General features: G+C 45.1%; 1 protein-coding gene across 1 annotated transcript in view; it reads left to right on the top strand.

Annotated features, from left to right (window-relative positions):
- The window catches only part of GPC1 (glypican 1), a 192966-nt gene that overhangs the window by 82948 nt on the left and 96574 nt on the right, over nt 1-13444 (top strand). Inside the window, exon 2 of the mRNA XM_084291930.1 lies at nt 10198-10356. Coding sequence (XP_084148056.1) covers nt 10198-10356 — 159 coding nt within the window. The remainder of the gene's footprint in view (nt 1-10197; nt 10357-13444) is intronic.

Below are 13444 nucleotides of genomic sequence, written 5' to 3'. Positions count from 1 at the left end.
TGTGCATGTCAAAATGTGAGCCCTAAGGGAAGAGCCAGGCGGGTGGGGAGGCAGCAGCTGGGGGAATGTAGGGCTTAGGGGCGAGTCCAGTAGAAAGTAATCTTTTATAAACCCTGGAAAATGTTGTTTCAAAGAAGGATGTAAAGGAATGTAAAGAAATCAACAGCTCTATCCCATGAAGAGTAAACCCATCTTTCGTTTCACTAGGTGGATATGCAGGGTTTACTCTGAAAGTAAAGGCACCGTAATGCATAGTAATCAGCACCTTAGATAGTAATACTTTGAAACGTGTCCAAAGGAAAATTGAGCTGTAATTGTGGGAATCATAACTTCAAATTTTTAAGACTTCTGTAGTTGGAGATCCCAGCTACATTTACATTTTGGTCCCATTAACCACACAGAGACATGCACAGAAACCAGACATCAAAAAGAAGAGTTTCTCTGTTTCTTTTACTACTGCTGCTACAGCCCCAGGAATACAAGAGGAATTGAAAAGTGGGAAAAACATTTTTAAATAGTTTAAAAATAAATAATCCAAGCTCTAGAATTTCTCCTGCCAGATTTCATCATAGACTAATTTCTTGCAGCTGAGCTGCAAACCTCCATGAAAATAGGGGTTTACAGTGGAAACACTGACTAACTATAGCTGTGCAGCACCATGAATAATGACGCTGTAATTATGCCTTGTAACTTCCCAAGACCTGGTTTCTATATAGTTTGTGAGCTTTTGCTGTGTGCTGGTTTGGGGAGCAAGGTTTTTTTAACTGTGGTTTGCTTCCTTTTGTTCGTATGATGTTGGCAGATACTTCTTGAAAAGCATTCCTCTGGAGGGAGCTGGGCAGACAGCTATGATTAAGTATGAAATGATTGGGTGAGCTGTTTGTCAAAGTTATAAATAGGATACCACACAAACCCGACACTAATCTCGCTGAAAGACAGATACTGGCAACATTTCTTAGTCATCTGTTCCTTGCGCTCTGGGGAGAACAACTACACTTCCATTAAGTTTTCAAACAGAAGTTGCCTAAAATAAATTTCTCTGGTAAAATTTTAGGCATATGCGCTGTGAGCCACGTCGAGATCCAGCAGCGCGGTGGCGTTTGAATGCTGAGCCAGGTTAAGCCTGGTCCCAAGTTACCACGTAGGGGTGAAAGGTGATGTTTGGCTGTTGTGGAAAGGGACTCTGCTCACAAAATAGTGGTGCTATGGCTAGAGCAGGGCCCTCGTCTCTTCATACCCTGGGATTAGTTTTAAGAGTAGCAACCACCTTTGGGTTTATAGCCAGCTTTCTGTAATCTGCTTGGCAGTTCGGCAGATCAGATGGAGGCATAAATAGAAGAACGAGGGCACGGGTTTCACTGACGTGCTTCTGCGAGCAGGGGTGAAAGGCAGCAGAATTCCTACCGATGCTGAGCTCTTGCGTGGTCGGAGGCTTCTGCGGCCCCCGGCCTTGATCACGGTACTCGTTCCTCTAACTTGTGCATCAGCTGCATGAGTCTGGTCCAACTGGAAGTCTGCAATTCATGTTCCCACAAGATGACCCCATACTTTCCATTTCCTTTCATGGTGGCTTAAATTGTAGGAAAGAGCTCTGCAGTCTTGCTGCCTGCCAAAACATTCGCAAAACAAAGCAAAGCAATAGCTAAGGGGAAATGGAGCGTTTCTGGAGCTGACAAAAGCTTTGAGTTGTAAAGGGAAAAAGCCCACTGCACCTAGAACTTGTCCCCCTCAATCCTGCACCTTCCTACATCCCTGCCAACACATAGAGCAAACAGTTTTGGAAGAGGTATAATCACTCCTCATTTACAGCATAAACCAACAAATTTGCATAGGGAAAGTCTCTTAAATTTCTGCAGAGATCTGAAAAGGGTAATCTTGAATTTGTGGCATTCAGACAATTCATTACGTGCATCTTTATACTTCCAAAATTAAGAATACGCATTTATAGAATTCAAGATTAATGACAGTCATTAAATGTAATTTCTTTAATTTTTAGGCATAGGCATTTTATTTTTGCAAACTCTTAAAATCAGATTCTGATCCAATAGCTTCATTTGTTTAATGACTATTTAAAGACCGAGCTTTTTTGTATGCTCACGAGTCATTTTCACTCTTACCAGCAGACAGAGTGGTTGGGTTTTTTAGTTGTGTTTATTTTCCCTTGGGAGATCTGTGCTGCTGGAAGAGAAGATCCTTCTTGGACATACGCATTCTCCTGCAGGGAAGGAATGAGCCAGCCCTGCAGCCCTGGTGACGCTGGGCAGGAGGGAGGCAGTGCCTGGTCCTCGCAGGGGCAGCCTTCTGTTGGGTGTCCTGTCCTGCCTTCATCCCCTCTGCTGGGTCTGTCCCATCACAGCATCCTGTGGGGTGACAGAGGCTGAGAAATAGGGGGGTGCCTTGCAGGAGCTGGGTGCTTGGCACGTGCCTGAAGCCCAGGAAGGTGACTGTCATCTCTTTGCATCAGTATCTACTGCTTGAGGAGCTTTGCTGTGAGTAAAAGGAAATGGTCCCTAAGTGGTAGCTCCCATACAAGAGTCCAGATGTTCCTGTTTTTTCCACTGAAATGATTGGGACTGGCCACAAGCACTCATTGTTCTTCAGCAACAGTCCTGTAGGCTTGCTTTCTGCCTCTTTATCCCAAAGCGCAGTGTTACCATTTCCCTTGCAGGGTTTCAGCAAGGGGACTGGAGAAACCTTTCTTTTTGGACCAAACCCAAGTCGTGGATTGTATGAATAATTGTCTTGACGCAGTTGCTGCTACGTGTTTGTTTTTTGTTACTGAAGAATAAAGGAAAAGCTATCACCCTATCACCTCTTAAACCTCTTAGTGGGGACTGCATCTTTACTCTTAGTTTAGTACCAAGATTTCCTTTTCCAGACTGATGGAAAAAAGCTAGTAGAAATTTTTCTGAGAAGAAATTGAAAAAGATTGGTTAATGAATTGCTTTGCCCCTTATGTGCTAACATATTTACGTAGTTACAAATGAAACTGCATCCGATAAGAGTGACAGGTTTCCAGTTTGATCTTATTTTAGTTTGCAGCGAGCTGAGGATAAAAGGACTCTTTGTTTCAAGAAGAAGAAAAAAAATAAATGAAAACATCTGGCGAGAAGCTGATGTGCTCAGGACAACTTTGAAAGAGGTTGATAGTGATGGATTATGACACACAGCTTCAATACATCCCCACAAGTGTTATCTGAAGAGACAAGATAATTCTTCCCTTGTCTGAGGCTCTTTTTAAGGAGTTTTTTGCTTTTCAGAGAAAGGGAAAGAGCGTAACAGTCAGCTCCCTGTGCGTTCCTCCATGATCCTTGCAACTTTTCTAGCCTGAACTGAAGGCTTATTCCAAGACTGATATATTTGGAGGGTGCTAATTGTAGACCATGACATGGCTCCCTAATGAAGCCTTTCATGTTGGATCACTTCTCCTGGAGCAGAGAATTGCTTGGCAGCTCCCTGCCAGTGGGTCCAGTGTCTGGGAGAGGATTTTGGGAGCACAAGGTCTCGGTGTGTTCAGGCAGCGCTGTGTAATAGGGGTTACCTTGCTCGTGGTACATGCGGATTTGGCCTTAAAGCGTTCCTTCATTCCTCCCTCAAACCACTGAAAAAGATATTTTCTACTGCAAATTATAAAGCGCTTCCTGCTTTGTCCTTAAACATAGGCTTGGATCACTGCACCCTGCACTGATTTCTGCTGCGTGTGCACAGCTCAGAGTCAGAGAGGAGTCAGGCCCCTGTGGCTAAGGGCAGATCCAGACCCAATGAGAAACTGGGGGGGGGAAGTTGATGGGAAGGGGTATTCTGGAGTGGCGTGTTCATTTGGAATGGTGCTCCCAGAACCCAAAGGAGCAATGAGTGGGTAAAGTGCTTTCATGCAGAGCTTTTCACTAAGAATCAAGCCTGTTGTCAGCACTTGTGACATTTTCTCTGTTCCCTTCCTTTGGGCAGTTTGCCACAGAGACATACACAGATGACATTAGGATTGTCAGACTGTCATTTCTGAAGGCTCTCTTATCTACTCTGCACTTAATATTTTTCTAGGACATGAAGGTGGCTTTTTCTCCTCTGTTAATTAACTTTTTTTTGCCCATGTTTGCCTGCTTTATAAATTCCTCTGACATCAGGGTCTAGGATTAAACAAATTGATACCACACTTCCCATGTGTGAGCATGACACTGAGCTGACAGCTTGGAGTCTGAGCTATTTCAATACACGAGCAGAGCAAATAGGAGGAAATTCCCATCGAGCCCTACCTGCGCTCTCCCAGCTGGCTCGCCGAGAGCCAGGCTCCTGGTTTGGAGGGCTGTGGTCTGCAGGAGATGGGGCAGCCCCAAAGCCTCACACCCCTTTTTGGTCTTGTGCCCAGAGTATGCCAGTTGTGGTCTTTCTCAGAAATACCTGTATCTCTTCCCCGTGTCAGGGTTTCGCTGTCTGGGTTTCACTGTAATGCAATTACAGGGCAGTGTTGCCCTGGGCCGGAGCCAAATCCACCCAGCAGCCAGATTAAGTTGTCTTATTTGGTTAACAGTGTTTTGATAGTTTATTAAATCTTGGTAGGAGTAAAAAGGGAAGGAGTGGAACAAGCAGATCTCACGGATTATCTGCCCTTGGATTTTCACTTTTGTTAGTATAATCCTGGTCTGAGCGATGAGCTGTGTGAGCAAGCATTCAGTGTTTGCTGATGTCTCGTCTTAGACGTGTGCATTGCTTAAACAGAAGCAGCATATTCTCTAGCTCTTTTATTTTTTATTTTTTTTTTTCCAGTTTGCTGTTTTTATCACTGATGTGGAACATAGTGCTTGTTTTCTTTATCTGGAATGAAAACATTAGTTCATCTCAGATAGCACAAGCCATTTGATCAGCCATCAGATGGTAAGACATTATAAAAGCTGCTGACACAGGACAAATTCAGACCTGTGGTGTGCAGCTTGAAAAGACTCCATGCCTTTGTTGTCAGCTCTCCGAGAAACCCAGCTGCTCCCTCAGCAGCACCACAGAGAAACAGGGATGGGCTGTGATAGAGCCAAGTCCCCCCGCGTGGGGAAGTTGGCGTGGGCAAAGGAGGCAGGGCAGCACCTGCCTTGCCCCGTAGTCCTCAGCCCATGAGCCGTGCCACTTCTCCAAGGTGGCCTTGGGCTGGCTGAGGTTAACCCAAGTCCTGCTACGTGCTGAGGTCTGCGCAGGGTTCCTGCTGGCTGCTGGAGAAGCAGACAGCTCCTCGCTGGCTCTCCTCTCCCCCAGTGATGAGCCAAAGCTGCCCCTCTCAGCATTGGCTCCCATATTCACTAACCTGTGTTCGTTGTCCTCCTGTTCCTTGACCAGCCCCTGCCAGCCACCATGTGCATCCTCGTTTGTGGGTATTGCACCTATAGGTTGGTGCATTTTGATCAAAGCTAGCAATTTTGCCACACAATACTTAATATTCAGGCCTGCTATGCCTCCCCTGGCGTTATGTGCAAAGCTAAGCCAAACGGGCCGATACTCTTAATACATAACCTGAAAATAGAAGATAGCACACTTTGCCAGCAGCTAACTGCAAATCAAAGAAGCTGGCCGCCCAGCGCTTAGCTGACACCAGCCTCTGCAATATGGGAAACCTCCTGAGTTGCCCTCCCCTTACCAGAGCAGTGTGGCTTTCAGTTCAGTCTGATGCCAGCAACTCCTGCGAGAGACCGGCTGCGTCCCCCACCACCTTACACAGATGTTATGGGGCAATGGTGTTAGGAAGAGGCTTGCCAGCTGGTGCATCTGGAATGAAAAGTGCAGAGGGAGAAGACCACTGAGCCCAGTGCCTACCAGGGACAGCAGGAGAGGAGCGGAGCTCACCCTGTGCTCTCACTGCTTCCCTGGCTGCACCTAGTCCCAGGGCTGCGTCCTGGCTTCCCCATGCTGCGTGCAGGGGGGTCTCAGCAGTGTGGGATTAAAGCAAGCCTGGCTGTCTGAGACCTGCCCACCCTAAGGAGGGGGTTTGGGTGGGAGGTGCCAAGGGAGCTCTTGGGGGTCAGATTTGGATTAGGAGCATGAGACGAGTTTCTGGAGCAGTTTGGAAAATGAATGGGATGAGTGTTACAAATAGGTGGGAAGACTTGTGATGGATTTATCACAGCCTGAAATAAATTATTCTTCCTAGAGTTTAATTTTGTAATAATTTGCATTTAGATACTCTAACACATCCAAATAACCCCAAACCTTCTGCAAACACTGTGATGAATTCAATCTCCTACGTCATGTAGGATAGAAATAGCACTGTTTACATGGCCGGAGGGAGCTGAGGGCTTTGTTATCAGCATTGCATGGTAAACTCGTGGGCCTTCCCTTTTCCCCCCATGGGCTGGGGGCTGCAGTTGCCTTGGGGCCTGGGGAGAAGTGGGGTGGTGAACCCACTCCTTCTTGCCCATCCTGGCTCTTCCCGGGGGCCCTGCACAAAGCACCCGGTTCTGTCCCTGAGGAGGGAGTGGTGAAGTGATTTAATAGTCAGCACTCTCAAACACAGTAATGAATTTGATAGACAAAACGATCTGTAAACCCAGCTGGCTGAGAGGGTATCTGAAGGACAATCCAAGCCCGTAACCAGGCAGTGTGATATTTTCTTGTCATCAGCCTCCTGTCTCTTCCTTTCCACTCCAGGGCAGTTAATCATAAGCAAGATATTTGTTTGATGCTATTCTCATGCATGCTGTGCCCTGTCTCCGTTTCCAGGAGACAGTACAGTCTGTGGGTTTCGTCCCCTCCCAGCTTCGGCAGCTTCTTGCCACGTCTGTGGGAGAGCCAGCTCTTCCAGCGGGCCATGGGCCACTTTCTGAACCACACATTTTTGGCTGCTTAAGGTTGGGTAAGCTGATAGCTTTGTGAGGGAAAGCTGAGTATCCCAAAGTGCAGCTTCTTGTACTTACAGGTTCGTGTCTTAAATCTGGAGCGTGTAAGACAGCGTGGAGCTGGTGCTACCTGAGCCACCCAAGATGCGCCGGGTGCCTCTGCCATGCTGCCCAGCACAGCTACTCCTGTTCGAAGGCTGGGCAGAGAAGGCTGGTTTGGAGTTACAGGCTCTCATGGGACAGCATAATCCCCCTTGGACCTCATCAAGTTGGTCTGAGTCACAGGCAATATATCTGTCATCTTCAAGGGGATTTGGCCCAGCCTCTGTTGGCTGCCAGTTTGGCTTCTGTCATGCTCACTTGTTTTCTGCAAAGCTCTGCCCAGGCTGGGAGCATGCGCTATGAAGCAAGCAGTTCGCAGTGTGTCAGCTGCAGACAACGGGAAATTTCTGACACAGCAACAGAGGAAAGCACGCTGTGTCTTGCAGATTTACTCCTTGTAAAACACCTCTAACTTTCCATAGATATCTGCAGGTAATCTCCAGCCAAGTGAACCCAGAGGTATTTATAGCACAGCTTCGGCAGTGACATAATGGCAAGTTAGCAAACAAATGAACTTTGATATATAGGGAAAGCAAAAGTATGGCCTAGAGTATGTTTATTTTGAAGTCAATAAAAAAAAAAGTTGAAATAATAATAGTGAGTGTTTCCAGGGTGGGTCAGGTTAAAAAGTAAAGCAAGTGAAGCGTTCTCGTAGTACTGTAAGACTGTTTTGTACACACCAAGGTTGAAATACAAAAACAAATCATGAAAACTTTGCTTCCCACTGATATAAAATGCTGTGGTGCTGAGTACCATATGAACGCCTGTAGAAAGCTAAAATAAATGTTGCATCAAAAGGAATTGAGACTGCTCTGAATTTAAGCATTTTGAAAAACTATATTCAGTTCCCAAAGCTGTGTAAAATTAGGCAATTTTAGTTACTTCTCTCTTTTTTTCCCCTTTTTTCCCCTCCAGTTCTTTGCTATCTGGTGGCTGCAGGTTATCTGATGCTCTGTTAAGGAAGGCTTGGAGCGATGCCACTTTGCGGAGACACACCCTGGGCTGGGAGCGTGGAGGTTTCTGTCTGGTCCTGTCACGTTTTAATTAGCACGCCTCAGACGTGTGCTGCTCCCCTTTGCCGGTGGGGAACTTGGGCGCAGCATGGGGCTCTTCCTCCCAGGGCACCCTTCTCCTCCTCCTCTGGGACAGGCCCCATGGACGTTTTCTCCCTGTGTTTCATTTCTGGAGTCCAACGTTTGCTCTCCACGGCTTCAGACTTGGCAGCCACAGCTGTCTGGGCGCCCTGTCCCCCTGCCCAAACGGGCTGCGGTTGAAGGGAGAGGGGCAGGAGGCCCTGACAAGGCTGAGGCCCGCGTGCTGGCAGCAGGTCAGGAGAAAGGGGGCTCCCCAAGTGTTGAGTTTCCACCGCTTTATTTTGGCTTACCAAAATAAAGGGATTATAAAGGGTTGGTGGTGGCCTAGGTTGAACCTGCGGGCTGTGGTGCTGCAGGGGCCATCGGCTCAGCAGGCCTTTCAGGCGGCCTGGCGCTGACGAGGCCTCGCTTTGTCCTCAGACGATAAGGGTGGCGTGGAAGGACGGGTACCACAGTAAAACAACTGGAAATAAAGCCTTGATCCTCGTCAGGAATCCTGTGGAAGCAGAAACCAGACAGAAGAGGCTGGGCAAAAAGAAAGTTTTTAATTTGCTGTGACAGGAAACAAAGCTGTGTCTTGTCAGAAAATTCCAGCTCCCTTTTCATGCCTGTCTGTTGCGTGTCAGCAGTCCTCACAACAACTTTCTCGTACAAATGCAGCTTGAGAGAAGTGAGCTCGGAAGTAAATTCCAGGAATCTGCTTTATGAAAGGAAACACATGAGAGAAAGGCTTGGCCGAATGTTATAACTTGAATTTCATTTGGTACGGGAAGCCTTGGGTGACATGGTGCTCGTTGTTGGATCTGTTCTTATATCGGGTGATGGTGGTGCTTCTCCTGCTGCTCTGCCCCTGCAGGGCTGGCAGCCAGCAGGGCCCGCTGCTCTCCTTAATTACATGATATCAACAAGGGTAGGACCCGTGCCCGATTTTAAAGACCCTTTAACTCGAGGCACCTGTTTGCTAAGGGCTTTGTGCTGGATATAGTTTGGGACTTTAATGGGAAACTGGAGGACTGTGCAGGTTCGGGATTTGAAGCTGTCAGTGCACACAAGATAAAACTTGATCTTAAATATACGTTTCAGCTCAGCTCTGACATTAAGACAGCAGTCCTGTAAAATTGCCAGCAAAATCACTGGCAATCGCAATCAAATTAGATTAAGCACATTAACTTCTTTGTAATTGGTTTATCTCCATGCATGCTTGAAACAAGGGGGTTTTTATTCTTTAAAAAAATAACTGTGATGTTTGATTTCATTCAAATGAATTCTTACTGCTGGGTAAGGAGAAATGTGGGGTGTATTTTCAGGTGGATTTGTCTTTGTTTGTAAGGACTTATAAGAACTTAGGCAATTATTTTCAAAATGATGCTGACTCTGCCCATGTAAATGTTTGCCTCTTCACAACAAAGAGGTTGTGGAGGGACAGGAGGAGCTCCCATACTGAAGAATTTTTTAATTTAACATCTGAGTCATTTTACCTTTCCTGTCCTTCTTCCATAGCAAGGGGTATATTCAATCAGTACTTGTCATAGCAACCTTTTTTCTTTTTTTTTTTTTTTTTTTTGGTGCGGTTCTCTCTCTTTCTGGGAGATAAGATTTTTCATCAAAAAGAAAAAGAGTTAGTGGACAGGTTTCCAAATGTGTGGATGGGAATTAGTCAACCAAGTTCTAGTGGCATTCAGCATACCTTTGTCTTTTGAAAACTTCTATTCTCATCTCTCTGGTTATAGAAATCCCTTCTCAGGATAGGGATAGTGTTTAGGGAGGTTGTTTTTTGTTTCATTCTGTGTTGTGTTTTTTTTTGGCAAAGTAGTTTCAAACAGTTGCTCTAAGAGACGTGAAGTCTAACGAGGACAATTAATGTGTCATTTAATGAGAGACTTTTATGTCTTCTGGGCTCTGTCTAGGGCAGACAGAGAAGGAGTTACTTTTATTTCCCTTTTACTGGCCCAACACATGGATTTTATCTCCTTCACTTTTGCTTCCCTCACAGTCTCCAATGAGAAAACCTCTACCTGTTTTCAGACCAACTACTACAGTAATAAAGGATAGCTCAAACTAGTGGGTAGGCATGTAAGCAGCTCCAGGTTACCAGGGAGTTGGAAAGTTTTTATGCTGAGTTCAACTGGGTTGAAGTCCTTCCCTTTCCAGAGCTGGCCATTCACCTGTGTATTTTCTCATTTAAGGGGAGCACCTGCGAATCTGCCCACAAGGCTATACCTGCTGCACCAGCGAGATGGAGGAGAACTTTGCAAACAAAAGCCGAAGTGAATTTGAAGCCATGATGAAAGAGGCCGGTCGCTCTGTGCAGACGATCCTAACGGCGCAGTACAGAAGCTTTGACAGTAAGTAACACCTGATCTGTTCACTTTCTGCTCAGAATCCAGTCACTGCGTAGCTTCCCAGGTGCTGTTAGAGCAAGGGGTTCGTGTTCGATACTCATTCTTCTGCAACTTGTTCAATAGTTTGTGTAAAACGTTGGCCTTCAATAGCAATTGTACCTCAGGCTGTGTCTTTGCAAGGGCAAGTCATTTTGAGAACTCCACTTTGGTGAAGCCATGGCAGGAGGCTGGCTGGCACTCATACCAACAAAGTGTGTACCTTGGCACAGATGCAGCTTTTACAAGCATAGCATAATCAGGTCTTACCACAGCAGCATAACTTCAGAGGTAGTGATGTAAGACTTGGCACTGTGCCTTGAGCTGTATAATCTGAAGAATATGGTAAAGGTGACTGGATAGTCCTCAGCAGAGGGGTAGGATATAAGAAGGCATGGATTTTTCTTGTTCGTTCCATACAGATTGCAAATGAAAAGGAGGTAAGTTCGTATTAGTTGCTTATAACTTTGAGCGTCCTACAAACATCCAAAAGTGGTGTACAGCAGTGAAGATCTTAGAGGTCATTGCGCTTTAGATATTGTGGACAAACATGCCCTCCTAATGTGCTAAGGATGGCTCTCTTACTTTTATTGTTCCCTGAAGAAAACATTTTGCAGTGCACAGGAAGCCTCAGGGTCTGAAGGCTGCTGGAAGTAAATGGTTTATTGGCAAAATTGAGGTGACCTATGAATCAGAAACTGTATCTATTATCAGATTTTAAAGAAGGTTGGTCATTTAGAATCATGGTGGTCTTAACGTTATCAACAGTCGTCATATGGAGTTACTGTGAGAAGAATAGGAGTTGGAGAAAGAAGCTATAATAGCCAGAAAGGTGGAACTGGAAATTTCAAGCAGTACATAATAGATCTAAAGAAATAAACCTGACCTTCAGGGAGCTGATAACCAAGATTAAGTGCTTTTGCACTGAATAGAAAGAAAAGGCAATGCATCTCTGCAAAATGTATTGTGACTGTGTGGCCAGGGTTGACCACAGCAAAGGCATTCTTTTAAAAGCCCAAAATTAATTGATTTTCACCTGCATTAAAAAGCGATAGCCAAGACTTTCTAAAGAGCCTTACAATGCTGGTTGCTCAGGCTGGCACCTGAATGGGCCCTGATGTAGCTGTTGCTGCTGAGCGCATTCACTGACCTCTGAAATCCAACCCCTCACGGAGATTAACGCAGAACATCCACCAGACCTCAGCACACTTTCCCTCTTCTGCCTGTTTTGGCAGATTTTGGCTGGTACATCTGGCCTTTACTTTTTGCCCCAGACACTCCAACATCCTTCTACCTGTATCACGTGAGTGTAAAACTTGGTGGAAAGCTTTGAGATCACATTGCTGAGCAGAAATTAGCTAGTGAAGGACCAGTTTAATGTGAGTGCGATGGTTTGGTGGATTAATAATAACAGCAATAAAAATAATAGTATGCAAAAACAAGCTTATCGGGGGTGGGGGATGCTTATGTTGAGAAGCCAATTAAGACGTGAGGGTTTTCTCTATTTTTTTTCTAGTATTTTACAAAAATATACATTAATTTTTGTGGTACGTAGCCAAGGGTTTGGGGTTTTCTTTGTTTTGTTTGTGTTTGTTTTTTTAAACATCGAACAATATATACGTTCAATAAGCTAAGCATTACTTCAGCAGACCATAATGCACTGATCACTGGTGCTCTGCAGTGGGAATAACCTCCACTGAGCCCTCAAGGCCAGGAAAACGTTTCCTGCTCCCATTATACCTTTTTCTGTTTAATAATTATCCTTGCAATCAATAGAGAGCTTATAATTTATGCAAGACAAGATTAAAAAAAAAAAACAGTATTCATCATATTTTGTCTGCATTTCAAGCACAGGTTTGTCTATAATAAGCAGTTGTTTGGGTTTTGGATTTTTTTGTAGCTATTGTATAGATGGTTTAAAATTAAGGTAGTTCTGGTGATGTGGCAGTGCAATCATACCAGCTGCTGAAACACTGCAGTAGAAACCACCCGATTTCTAAATTAACTTTACATTTACTAAGACTTCTTGCAGGTAGCGCTATTTAAAGCTGTTGAATAGAAAATCTTTTTAATGTCACAAGATCTAGTTTTTCTGCCACTGGATGCCTGGTTTTGTTGGATTTTCTTATCAGAGGTTTCTGTGGCTACTTGAATAACAGAGACCTTTCGTTGCCTTTGTTTTGCACATAGCCCTTCATCTGGCAATAATGTGATATTGCTTTCTCACAGGTGCTTGTCTGTTGTATTCTGGAAGGGTTTTTCCTTTCCACTTTCCCCATGTCTGTGTTTGCCCTGGAGGGGAGAGTGCAGCTTTTGAGGTTGCAGAGATATCGATGCACGGCTTGTCTTTATACTCGCAATTTGGTTTGGCTGCAGGAGGACATAGCAGAGGGCTCCACAGGCTGGGGATGTCCAACCCTCCCTCAAAGTATTTGCAGCCTGGAGGTCAGATTATTCATATGTTCTCCACTAGCAGGTGTGGCACATTGAACTTCAGGCCTGGAGCTCTCTTCTTCAGATTCATCACAGCAAATCTTGATTTTGTAATCTCACTGCTGATCGTGGCAATAGTCCCTACTTGCAAATTGCCCTGAAGCTCCAGCTAGAAAATAGCAAGGCTACAGCAATCTGCTTCTGAAGTAGTATTCCCCATGCTGCTGTTCAACACTTAGCATTGGAGAATAATTCATCCTGCAGGTGGTGATCTGCAAAGCTCTTAAGTTATCAGAAGGCCTCTTTTCTGAGCCATGTTTTTCTCCCATCACAAGGAATTACATAATGTGTAGTTCTGGTCTCACTGGCTGCTTTGGGGACAGACACTTTGTGGCCAAGAGTGGATTGTCCTTTTCCTTACAAAGTAAGTACTTTTTACAAAAAAATACAAAGTACTTTTTACTTTTTTTTTTTAGGAAAAATATATATATGAAATACAGATGACATATGATAGGTAGAGACGTATATAAAACTGATGTATGTGGAAGAGGATCCCATGGTTTGACTGCTCTCCCTGCATAGCAGAGGACACGTGGCTTCTGGGATGCCCTTCCCGAGGATC

The sequence above is a fragment of the Netta rufina genome (genome assembly GCF_964035555.1).
Source record: "Netta rufina genome assembly, chromosome: 9".
Classification (NCBI taxonomy): Eukaryota; Metazoa; Chordata; class Aves; order Anseriformes; family Anatidae; genus Netta; species Netta rufina.
Note: the sequence above shows the minus strand (reverse complement) of the source record. Positions and strands in the feature narration are given on the sequence as shown.